Source organism: Mus pahari, chromosome 10 (assembly GCF_900095145.1).
Source record: "Mus pahari chromosome 10, PAHARI_EIJ_v1.1, whole genome shotgun sequence".
NCBI classification, from domain to species: Eukaryota; Metazoa; Chordata; class Mammalia; order Rodentia; family Muridae; genus Mus; species Mus pahari.
In genome coordinates this window covers 17,272,708-17,284,935 of record NC_034599.1, presented here as the reverse complement: position 1 = coordinate 17,284,935, position 12,228 = coordinate 17,272,708, and the positions used below count along the sequence as shown (strand labels likewise).

Genomic DNA, 12,228 nt, shown 5'->3' with positions numbered 1-12,228 from the left:
TATATATATATATATATATATATATATATATATATATATGTGTGTATGTGTGTGTGTGTGTGTGTGTGCATGACTGTATCTATGTCTGTGAATGCATCTATGTGTGTATGCATCTAAGTGTATGTGTGTGTGCAAGTGCATGCCTGTGTCTATTTATGTGTGTGCATGCATGCATGTATGTGGGTGTGCACCATATCTTGACTGTAGTCAGAGGACAGCTCAAGAACTGCTTCTCTCCTTTGACCTTGTGGGTCTGGATAATCCAACTCAGGCCAGGCTTGGTAGCAAGCACCTGTACCCATTGAGCCATCTTGATCCACTGGCCTGAGATTCTTTTTAAGGTGGAACTGGCCCATTTCCTCTGTCCCTGAACTCACCTCCCTCCCCAAGACCATTGGAGTGACCCCAGTCTGCATTTCTCACCCAGGAAACGGACCAGCCTCCGCAGTGGGGGACTGAAGCGGCAGCAGGCCCCGGACACGATGGTGCTCTCCCCACTGACAGGACTGGCAGAGGGTGGCGCAGGGAAGAAGGCACGGGCCAGCTCCCCCAGCAGGATCTGTGGACAAGACCAAGATGGAGTCTTCTTGGCCTTCAAGGCCAGGACTCCACCAACTCCAACCCAGCCTTCCTGTCTTCTGGGAGGTTCTACTCTCTGGCATCCAGCCCAGTGACCCACACCATCTCACCGTGAGGGTGGGCCCAGCAGTGACCAAGGCATAGATGAGGGCAGGGGGCGCTCGGCTGGCAGCCTCAGGCCCGGGATACGGCTTGGCATAAGCGCTGTCATAGCAGAAGAAGCCCTGGGTGTGCACAGGGAAGGTGTCTGTGAACTCCAGGCGGTATGCAAGAAGGACCACGATGCCTAGCAACACAGACTGCAGCCAGTCAGGGGCCAGAGAGAAGCAAAAAGAGATAGGAGGAGGTCAGAGGCTGTGAGGTCAGAGACAGAGACAAGGAAGGAGAGAGAAATTGGAAGATGGATATTGAAGCCACAGCGGAGGGGAGAGGAGGGAGTTCCACATTTTAGGAGGGGGGAGAGGGAGTTCTACATTTTAGGAGGGGGGAGAGGGAGTTCTACATTTTAGGAGGGGGGAGAGGGAGTTCTACATTTTAGGAGGGGAGAAGGAGGGAGTTCTACATTTTAGGCTTTAACTGTAGTGGTGCCATAATCTTGTTTGTTTGTTTGTTTGTTTCTTTCTTTCTTTCTTTTTTAAAGATTTATTTATTATATGTATATTTATTTATTATATGTAAGTACACTGTAGCTGTCTTCAGACACTCCAGAGAGGGAGTCAGGTCTTGTTATGGATGGTTGTGAGCCACCATGTGGTTGCTGGGACTTGAACTCAGGACCTTCAGAAGAGCAGTCAGTGCCCTTAACCACTGAGCCATCTCTCCAGCCCCGTTATCTTGTTTCTAATGGGTTTTTGGTTTGTTTTTGAGACAAGGTTTCATGTAGTCCAGGATAGCTTAAAATTCACTATGGAATTGGACCTGCCTCCCAATCCTCCTGCCTCCACCTCCCTAGTGCTGGGGTTACAGCTGTAGGTCAGTGCACCTTATTTATTCAGTGCTGGAGATAGAACCCAGGGCTCCATGGGCTGGGCAAGTCTCTGGCCACTGACCCACATTCTCAACCCCATGTATTATTTACCTATTTATTTGCTTATTATTTTTTACACAATCTCATTATGTATCTCAGGCTGTCCTGAGATAAACTTTTTTGTTTTATTTGGAACAAGGTTTCCCTGGCTGGCCTGGAACTCACTGTGTAGACCAGGCTGTCCTCGAGTTTACCAGAATACACATGCCTCTGCCTCCCAAGTGCTGTGATTAAAGGTATGTGTGACCACCCCTGGCTAGTTTGTTTTGAGACACAGTCCTAGCTGGCCTGACCATGTATATGGACTGGCTTGAATCTGTCCCGCCTCTGCCTCCTTCTCCTGACTGTTAGAATTACAAGTATGCATTACAATGGCATTTTTTTCTCTCTTTCTGTCTTTATCTTTTTTTGAGACAGTCTCATGTAGGCCAGGCTGGCCCTGACTTCCCTGAAGTCTTTCTCCTTCAGCTGAGGCTACACACATGTGCCACTATGCCCTGTTAATTATGCACATTTTAGAGATGAAGAAACTGAGGCTCAGGCATGCAAAGTCCCAAAGTGTGATGGATTAGGGCAAAAATAGGGCCAGAATCCAGGGAGGAATGCTTCTAGTTCCAGTCCTGCCACCATAGCTCAAGGGAGGGGGGGCAGCAGCAGAGGTGCTGAGGTAATGGGGTGTAAGAGCTCAGAGCCAGAGGAAGGACTGACTGGAGGCAGGAAGGTGGGGAGATGAGTGTGGGCCAGGAGCAGGGAGACAGGATGGGCAGGGACAGAGGGACAGAGAGACAGAGCCCTTTCTCAGAGTGGCTCTGAGGTTCTCACCTCCACAAAGACGAAGCAGGGGATGATGGAGAAACTCCGCTTCAGGTGAGGTCTCCCTCCAGCCATGGTGAAGCCGGGGCCTATGGAGGGAGAGGTGTGGGAACTTGTGGGCGCATCACTGAGAAAGTGAGGTTTCCTGGAGTTCTGGGTCTGCTCTTTAACCTGGCTGTGCTCTGCGATCAGCTCCCACCTTGCTGGCCCCTGCTCCTGCTCACTAGAGATCCCTGCCTCTTCTTACACCAGGGCTCTGAGGCCTACTAGAGAGCTAAGGCTTCTTTCTTTTTCTTTCTTTCTTTCTCTTTCTTTCTTTCTTTCTTTCTTTCTTTCTTTCTTTCTTTCTTTCCTCTTTCTTTCTTTCTTTCTTTCTTTCTTTCTTTCTTTCTTTCTTTCTTTCTTTCCTCTCTTTCTTTCTTTTTTTTTTTTTTGGTTTTTCGAGACAGGGTTTCTCTGTATAGCTCTGGCTGTCCTGGAACTCACTTTGTAGACCAGGCTGGCCTTGAACTCAGAAATCCGCCTGCCTCTGCCTCCCGAATACTGGGATTAAAGGCCTGCGCCACCAGGCCCGGCCCTCTCTTTTTCTTTTCTTTTTTTTTTATTATTATTCTTTTTATTATTATTTGTTTCTCATTACAGATGGTTGTGAGCCACCATGTGGTTGCTGGGATTTGAACTCATGACCACTGGAAGAGCAGTTAGTGCTCTTACCCGCTGAGTCATCTCACCAGCCATTTCTTTCTTTTTCTTTCTTTCTCTCTCTCTCTCTCTCTCTCTCTCTCTCTTAGTTACATTTATTATTTGTTGAGTCTGTGCATGTGTATCACACAGTTCATGCGGAGGTCAGACAGCCACCTGCAGAGGTTGGTTCTCTCAAAAGATTCTATAGTGACATCTTCAATTAAAGAAATTCTATAGACCCCATGCCTTTTATGGGAACCTCTAGCCAGCCTTTAGAGAAGGTCCCACTCTCCTTGGTACCCACCTTTGTCATATTTTAGGGAACTTCATCTTCTTTGCCCAGGAGATCCCATGCCTCTTGCCCTCTCCCTTCTCCAAGTCTCTTCCACCATGGCCTCCACATCTCCCTCCCCTGTCCCCATGTATCTGGGTACCATGGCTGTGGTATCTGGTGTGGGCTGACAGCCAGATACTCCCTCTCTCCCAGCTGCCTTGCACCCCCCCCCCATCCTCCCAGGCCAGCTGCCTCTCCAGTCTCCTCTCACCAACCCCCCTACATCTAACTTCAATTCCCAAGGCATCAGTAGCCAATACAGTCAAGCCAGCTTATACCCACTGACACCTGCTCTCACCTGTGAAAGCGCCCTAGGGCTTCTTCCAGGCATCCACCTCCACCACCACCAAATCACAGCCACTCCGTGAGGCCAACAGGGCAAGAGCATTCATCTCCATTGCACGGATGTGGAAACTGAGGCCCAGGCAGGTGAGGGTGGGTACTGTGCATCCAGGGCTCCATTGAGGCCTACTCCACAGAATGACATATTGGAGAGAGGGTCACCAGATTCCAGGTGTACAGAGTCACCCATATGGGCACTCCCACACAAGATATAACCCAGGCGTGGCCTCCATCCCAAACACTACATACAGGGACATCTCAGAACATGACATCCACCCATTCCACAGCAAGAGCCAAGCACACTGTGTGGGGTGCCTGTCTCATGCTGAGCAAACCAGATTTGCTCATTCACACAAATCCCCAGTACCCCTAAACACACACACACACACACACACACACACACACAGTTTGCATATGGCCTGTCATAGACACCCACACGGATGGAACATACCCCATCAAAGACACAATCAGAGAGACACACAGAAAGACAACCCAGCCCCCCACAAATCCTTGTCCTGACACAGTCACCGCCATAGATAGACTCAAGGTTGCTAACCACTTAAAATCACAGCAGAGTCACTCCACACAATAAGAGTCACAGAATGGGTCACAGAGTCACACCCCCAGTTACAAGGTGCTCAATGACAATCACACACACGAACACCCTCTCCACAGTCATAGCAAAGACAGTGTGCCACCCACAGTCTCAGCCACATGGTCAGGTAGGGATATATGGGATATATGTGACAGAGACTTGCAGCACACACAAAAGGCACGTAAGAGCAGACACCTGCCAGATTGCAAAACAGACACACAACATCAGAAGGAATACAACAGTAACTACAAAATGACAGATCACACAACTAGACACCAACACACACACACATGCCAGTGCACATTCTCTCTCTCTCTCTCTCTCTCTCTCTCNCTCTCTCTCTCTCTCTCTCTCACACACACACACACACACACACACACACACACACACACACACAAAATCAGTGGACACACCCGAACCCATCACAACCAGACAGCCACAAAACCAGTAGTTACACAACCACACACCAACACGGGCAGCTACACCATCATTCACCCACAGTCACCCTCGCAGCACTGTGGCCTGGCTCTTGAGGTCTCCCGAGGGGAGGGGGTCCCCTTCTCCAGGTTCCCCTCCCCCAACCACATCTAAAGCCCTAGATCGCCGCCTCCCCTCCCCCTAACTGCCCCTCCCCCGCGCGCGCCGCAATGGACCCACAGGGAACGGATCAGAAGGACCCACGTCCATGGTCTGGACCTGCGTGTCCAGGCTGGGCAGCCCCCCGGGCTAAAAAGAGGGGACGCCCACGCTTCTCCCTCACCCTGTCTAGGCCGCCGCCGCCTGAACCCTCGCTCCCTCTACACGGTCCCGGCGCCGCAGAACAGTCAGACAGATCGCTGGTCAGGCAGGCGGACACCGAGATGAAGTCTGGACCGCCGGACTTGCCGCTCCGCGCAGACTCCGTGGCCGAGGCAGGGGCGGGGCCACAGGGTGCCTTATTTGCATAACCCAGTGGGGCGGGGGCACGAGCACATTTGCATAACCCAGTGTGGAGTGGGCCCAAGCCTCTTGTTAGCCAGGTAGGCGGGGCCATTGGGCCCTTAATTTGCATAACACAGGTGGGCGGAGAGTTGTGAGCACGTCGGGGCTGGGCTATAAACGCTCATTTGCATGACTCAATGAGGCGGGACAGGACGTGTAGGCAGAGATTAGAAGGGAAAAAGAATGGAGATAGAGTAAGGACTAGCTAGGTAGAATAGGCTAAGAGAGGCGCTCAGCCTCCGGTACGACTCTCCACATGGCATCCCAGATCCATTTTTGTGTTTGAGACAGGGTCTCAGGCAGCTCAAGCTGGCCTCCAGTTTTCTTTGTAGCCAAGACTAGCCTTGAACATTGGATCTTTCTGCCTCCATCTCCTTGAGTGCTGGAATTTCAGACCTGTGCCACCACATCCGGTTTGTACGATGAGATTGGAACGCAAAGTTTCCTGCATGCTAGGCAAGCGTTGTCCTGATTTTGTGTTTTTAAATTTTTAAAATTGCATTTATTTGCTAGGACAGTAGTGGCCACATGCCTTTAATCCCAGCACTCGGGAGGCAGAGGCAGGCAAATTTCTGAGTTCGAGGCCAGCCTGGTCTACAAAGTGAGTTCCAGGACAGCCAAGGCTATACAAAGAAACCCTGTCTCAAAAAAACCAAAAAAAAAAAAAAAATTAATTACCAAGGTGTGTGCCAGTATGCATTTTTAGATTGGAGGACAATTTGCATGAGTCAGTTCTCAACCACTATGAGGGTCCCTGGGATCGAACTCAGGTCTTCAGATTTGGCGGCCAGTGCCTTTGCCCAGTGAGCCATTTGGTTGGCTCATTTCTCTGTCACCTGTGACTCTGGCTGGTCTCATACTTGCTGTGTTAACTTTAAAGTGATATACCTACTTCCACCTACCTCCCGAGTCCTTGGATCATACGCCCAATTAACACACCCTAAGTCTTGCCTCACTGTCATGCCAGTCTCTGCATCCTTTGAGATAAGAGTTATCTGGGGCTGGCATGAGAAGGACCCCAGACTCTTGAACCAGCAGGTGCAAAAGTCCAGGGTGGAGGAAGGTCTCAGCTAGTTTATTTTCTCTCTGGAGGGGTCTTCAGGGCAAGCAGTCCCAGCTGCTCAAGCTACAGGGAGAGAAGGTAGGTCGTGGTCTGGTTTGAACCGGGAGAACTCAGGGTTGCCAGCCAGGGACCAAATGCCCAGATAGAGTGCCAGCCTCAAGACCTACACTGTGGGAATCACAAGTGGGCCAGATGGTAAGGGATGGAGAGGGGCTGCGTAGGGTCTGTACCAGAAGGGTAGGATCCGCTCTTGCTGAAAGGCCTCTCCCAGTCCGAATCAGAGTCCCAGGAGGGGCACTGAGAACTCTTACACTGGCGTCCTTTCTGGCCTGTGGGAGAGACATGACATGCCATCCTGGCCCTTCAGGTCCTCAGTATGACTGTCTAGCAACTTCAGAATATGGACACCACATCCCTCGAGACGAAACCATACCCATTTATGATCCAGACATTCACATCCCTTGGATGATCCAAAGTAATACCAAATTATATCAATGACCCTTTAAATGTTCCCTTAAAAATATGTCATAGTGGGCTGGAGAGATGGCTCAATGATTAAGAGCACTGACTGCTCTTCCAGAAGTCCTGAGTTCAATTCCCAGCAACCACATGGTGGCTCACAACCATCTGTAATGGGATCTGATGCCCTCCTCTGGTATGTCTGAAGACAGCAACAGTGTGCTCACATACATAAAATGAATAAATCTTCAAAAAAAAATTTCATAGAGGGCCAGAGAGGTGGCTCAGTGGTTAAAAGTACTACTGTCTACTCTTCCAGAGGACCCAGGTTCAATTCCCAGCACCCACATAGTGGCTCACAACCCTCCGTAATTCCAGTTCCAAAGGGTCTGATGCCTTCTTCTGGCCTCTGAGGCACCAGGCATGCCGGCAGGGCACAGATATGTGCAAAACACCCACAAACATAAAATAAAATACATCTTTTAAAAACCCCATAGAGCCAGGAATGGTGGCAGACATCTGTAAGCCCAGAACAGGGGAGGTGGAAGTAAGGGGGCCAGAAGTTCAGGTCATCCTTGACTACATAGTGAGTATAAGTTAATCTGGGCTACATGAAAATCTATCTCAAAAAAGGAAAGAGAGAGAGAGAGAGAGAGAGAGAGAGAGAGAGAGAGAGAGAGAGAGAGAAAACAACTCACAGATCTTAAGTGTGACCCCAAAGTGACTTGTGCATGAAACACCCAGACTGGTCTTGGGTTTGAGGTTCTCTTTCACCCATCCCCTAATTTCTGGGGTTCTGCCTTCTTCAAAATCTGAACCAGTCTCTCAGCTATCCAATTTAGCCTTGGAACCACAGCCTATGTGATTCTCTAAAGGATATCTCATACACATGAGGCTGGGGGTCACCTCCCCCATTACATAAGGCCCCTCACCCCTGAGACTGGAGGCCCTGGGTCTGGTGCCCATGGACAAAGTAAGACAGTCAATGGAGCTCTGCAGACTGTGAACAGCAGACCTGTGGGGAGACAGAGAGACAGGGGCCCCAAGAGATGCTGGGGCATCCAGGGTACCCCTGAATCAGAGCCAGGGAGAGTGGCCGAGGAAGGGATGAGGCCCAGAAGAAGTAGGAACCAACTGGGTTCCAGATGTAGTGGGTAGAGAGGAAGGCTAGAGAAGGGTTAGAGGATCAGAGGTCTCACCAGGAACTAGCCTCACCATATGTCACCCAGCTCCTTCTGGAGGTCATCCTTACAGCAACCATTGCCTTCTGTGGGCACCCTCTTGGCTTCTGGCCATGATGATGAATCATATGCCTGCTGCTTCATCTTGGTAAGAACCTGAGGTTCGGGACGGGGTGGGGAGAGCAAGTGATTAGACACACAAGTAATGATGACCATAGGGAAAGGTAGTCATGACGTAGCACTTTAGTTCCAGGCTGTATTGAGAGTATGGAATCCTCATTGAGCACAGCTTTCTGATCAGGGAGAGATCGCAGCTAGTATACCCATTATATGGAGAAGCAAATCGAGCCCGGAGAGGCAAAGAGATTTGCCCATCATCACAAGAGCATTAAATGGAAGCGCTGGGCTTTGAATTCTGCCTCCTAGATCAAGTCCTGTGGTGGAAGCCAGAGAAAGCACCCCTTGGCCCGGCTCGGGCACTCACTTTCTCCACTCACCTTGCGGCACTTCACCTGAGTTTTCTGCATCTTCTGGATATTCAGGAGATTCTCTGAGATCTCATCCTCCTGGTCCTCTGTTGGGGAAGAGGGCCCAGTGAACAGGGGAAGCAGAGTAGCCCCACATTCCTTCCAGGCTGTGTGCTTCCAGGAACTCACGGAGCTTCTGGTAGATGAAAGTCACCTCTTCCCGCACCAGCTCCAGCTCCTCCCACAGGAACTTCTTGCTGAAGGGAGAGAGAAGCCTAGACCCATTCCCCAGGCCTCCATAGCCTCCCGCGCCCCCCATCTGCCCAGCACAACAGCCATAGACTCCTCCCACCGCCCTAGCACCTGCCAGGGCATCAGGCTGTATCCACCACCTGAGACCCTGCTTACAACCTCAAAATCGGTCCACAGCCCGAGGCTCCACCCAGTCCCAGACTCCGCCCACAGCTCCATCCTCTCACCTTTCAGTCTACTTTCTCTTTCCTACCTGGATCTTCCCAGCGTTGCATTCTGCTCTTGATTTTTTTCTCTCCAGCCTCTCTGCTAATCTGCTGAGTCCCTGCCCCTTTCCCCACCCCACCTCCAGCTTGCTGTCTCCCTAACCTTCTAGGTCCCTTAGGCTCAACACCCACTCTCTAGCCACCTGTATCCTCTGAGTGTCCTTTCCTGTGCCCGTGTTGTGTCCCCCAAGCCTTCCTCTCCCTGCTCAATTAAGTTCCTCCAATGGTGGCCTGCTTTCTTGAAACCTCCACGCTGCCCTCCTGCCCACACCCACCTGTCCCGGATCTCCCGGGCCAACAGTTGCAGGCAGCGAGTGGTACGGGCCCGTTGCAGCTCCTCGCCTTCCTTCAGTGTCTTCTGCAACCCCTGCAGGCCTTGAGCCAGGGCCCCATACAGCTCCTGCTCTGTGCTCCACTTACAGCCATACTTCTCTCCTTGGCGGCTCGTGGGGCACAGCACTTCTGCAGAGACAGTTGGATTCTCTTGGCTTTATTTGTGTGTGTGTGTGTGTGTGTGTGTGTGTGTGTATCTATGTGTATGTACATGTTCATCTGTTTGTGCAGGTGCGTTCACAGGTATACAGGCTGTGGGGGGGGGTAGGAAGGTAATTCTTCTCCACCTTTTATCTTTTGACACAGGGTCTCTTACTGAACCTGAAACTTGAAGATTCTGGTAGACTGGCTACCAAGAGAGCCCAGGATTCTTCCTAACTCTGAAGAACCGGGATTAAGTGTACCCCACTGAGCCTGGCACGTGTGTGTGTGTGTGTGTGTGTGTGTGTGTGTGTGTGTGTGTGTGTAAAACAGAGCCATCTCCTGGACCCTAGAACATTTTTAATTTTTAAGATTACTTATTTTTATTGTATGTGGGCGTTTTGCCTGGTGCCTATGGAGGTCAGAAGAAGGTGTCTTATTAGCTGGAACTGAAGTTATAGAGGGTGTGGCTACCACGTGGATACTGGGACCAGAACCTGAGTCCTCTGCATGTGCAGCCAGTGAGTGCTCTTACCTGACAAACCATCCCTCAGCCTGAGGCTTCTGTTCTTATTTTTATTTCCCAGCCAGAATCTCTAGCCTGGGCTGACTTTCAACTCCCTAATTAGATAACCTTGAATAATCCTCTTGCTTTTGTCTCCCAAGTGCTGGGATCACAGGCATACACCACCTGGTCCAGTTTCATTCCAGGGTGAAGATGGAACCCAGGACTTGATTCATGCTAGGCAAGTGCCCTACCAACTGGGGCCCAGCCCCAAAAGGTAGGAAACTGATGTGGGCCTGAGGCTAGCTTTGACCCCAGCTTTTTAAGCCCCTTTTGACCTTGACCTGGAACTTAGTTTCCACGCACCACAAACGTCCTCAGACCTTGGCCTCCGTCTCACCCTCACCTTCAAGCTGCTGGACCCTGATCTGTTGTAGGCAGCTCTCCTTCTCCAGCATGCTCACAGAGTGACTCAGGAACTCGAATGCCTGGGGAGGGGGCAGGAGATGAGGCCCCTTGGAGTGGGGAGAAGGATGAGAACAGGGGTGCAGAGGGTGGAGGGGACTCACCTTGCTCTGAGCCTGAAGCTGGGTCCTGAGAGACTCCAGTTCACATCGCAAGAGCTTCTGAGAGTCAGGAATTAGCATGGTGTTCTTAACTGTGGGCAGAGGCAAGGACGAGCCATGGCAGAGGTGAGGTCAGGGCAGAGATGGTGGTGACAGAGGAAGTAGAGGGGCAGGCAAAGAGCAGGAGACCCCCTTGAAGCATTTAATGAGCATGGGCCTTGAACTGGAGAAGAAGAAGGTGCAAAGTAGCCGCGCAAGGCGGCTCTGTGGGTAGGTGCTTGCCACTAAGACAGGTGACTTGAGTTCGAACCCAGGACCAACCCTGGTAAGTTGTCCTCTAATCTTCAAAGGTCATTAAAATTAAGCAGGGGTAGAAACCAAATGTCGCTGGGCTTGGTGGCACAAGCCTTTAATCCCAGCACTCGGGAGGCAGAGGCAGGCGGATTTCTGAGTTCAAGGCCAGCCTGGTCTACAAAGTGAGTTCCAGGACAGCCAGGGCTATACAGAGAAACTCTGTCTTGAAAAAACAAACAAAAACAAAACAAAACAAAACAACAACAACAACAACAAAAAGAAACCCAAATGTCTTCCCCTCCGGTCTCACACGCTCACCTTTTACTTTGGACGAGCTGGGCTCCAGGGACTTCTGGGACAAGGGGAGAGGAGTGTGAGAAAGTATCCTTAGATGCTTTACCTTGTTCCAGCCCTCCGCAGAGGGCGGGGCAGGGGTGGTTCTCCTGAGTTCTGGTTATCCCAAATCAGGCCAAACTATGTCCAGGGGTATTTATCCAAGACTCCCACCCCCAAACTTATCATCTGCACATGCTCAGAAGTGCACTGTGTGCCTTGTCTCTTATGTCCATGGGACCCTGGGTGGACCCTGACAGAAAGCAGATGCCAGGCTGTCCTTGGTTTGACCTTTCTCCTTCAGAGTACAAGACATCAGCTGCAGCAATGGCTATAACAAATACCATCAGCACTTACTTGACACACCACAAACTGTTGTCTGTTTGTTTGTTTGTTTGAGACAGGATTTCTTTGTGCAGCTCTGGCTGTACTAGAACTCACTGGGGCCACCAGGGTGGCCTCAACTTAACAGAGATCTGCCTACCTCTGCCTCCTAGTGCTGGGATTAAAGGTGTGCACCACAACCACCCGGCCACAAGCTGTTAAACACAATCAGCTATATAGACACACAATATTAGTCACTAGTATGAGTCTCACACACAGTAAGAAACCATATAGATACAAAACCAAGAAAAACCAATCAATCAACCAAACAAACAAACAAAAACAAAAAAAGCAAAAAAAACCACAAAACGTCAGACATCCTCATGTCTGAAGAGAGAGTTCAATGTTTTGGGTTTGGGGGGGGCCTAAGAATGGTCCCAGCATCCAGGTTAGGTGGCCCACAAGCATTTAAAAGTCCAGCTCCAGGAGACCCCATGTGCGCTTCTGGTGACAATGGAAGTTCTGAAGTGCACATACCCACATACACACACACACACACACACACACACGCACACGCACGCACATGCAGGCACACACACACACACGCACACGCACGCACATGCAGGCACACACACACACACGCACACGCACGCACATGCAGGCACACACACACACACGCACGCACACGC

The 12,228-nt window shown here is 50.7% G+C and overlaps 2 protein-coding genes across 8 annotated transcripts in view; both read right to left on the bottom strand.

The window, feature by feature from the left end:
- The window catches only part of Plppr2 (phospholipid phosphatase related 2), a 13,406-nt gene extending 7,556 nt beyond the window's left edge, over window positions 1-5,850 (bottom strand). For 2 of the 3 annotated variants that reach the window (XM_021206507.2, XM_021206509.2), the window contains exons 1-5: window positions 5,135-5,850; window positions 3,736-3,905; window positions 2,429-2,508; window positions 690-878; window positions 424-559 (exon numbers count right to left, since the gene is read on the bottom strand). In XM_021206507.2, the coding sequence (XP_021062166.1) occupies window positions 424-559; window positions 690-878; window positions 2,429-2,494 (391 nt within the window). In that variant the 5' untranslated portion in view covers window positions 2,495-2,508; window positions 3,736-3,905; window positions 5,135-5,850. The remainder of the gene's footprint in view (window positions 1-423; window positions 560-689; window positions 879-2,428; window positions 2,509-3,735; window positions 3,906-5,134) is intronic. The other variant, XM_021206508.2, reaches the window with a different exon arrangement.
- A 149-nt stretch (window positions 5,851-5,999) lies between these two features.
- The window catches only part of Ccdc159 (coiled-coil domain containing 159), a 9,260-nt gene continuing 3,031 nt past the window's right edge, over window positions 6,000-12,228 (bottom strand). For 3 of the 5 annotated variants that reach the window (XM_029543778.1, XM_029543779.1, XM_029543780.1), the window contains exons 4-12: window positions 11,201-11,234; window positions 10,592-10,680; window positions 10,429-10,510; window positions 9,319-9,505; window positions 8,715-8,782; window positions 8,556-8,632; window positions 8,093-8,214; window positions 7,810-7,892; window positions 6,000-6,747 (exon numbers count right to left, since the gene is read on the bottom strand). In XM_029543778.1, the coding sequence (XP_029399638.1) occupies window positions 6,596-6,747; window positions 7,810-7,892; window positions 8,093-8,214; window positions 8,556-8,632; window positions 8,715-8,782; window positions 9,319-9,505; window positions 10,429-10,510; window positions 10,592-10,680; window positions 11,201-11,234 (894 nt within the window). In that variant the 3' untranslated portion in view covers window positions 6,000-6,595. The remainder of the gene's footprint in view (window positions 6,748-7,809; window positions 7,893-8,092; window positions 8,215-8,555; window positions 8,633-8,714; window positions 8,783-9,318; window positions 9,506-10,428; window positions 10,511-10,591; window positions 10,681-11,200; window positions 11,235-12,228) is intronic. The other 2 variants (XM_021207089.2, XM_021207090.2) reach the window with 1 other exon arrangement.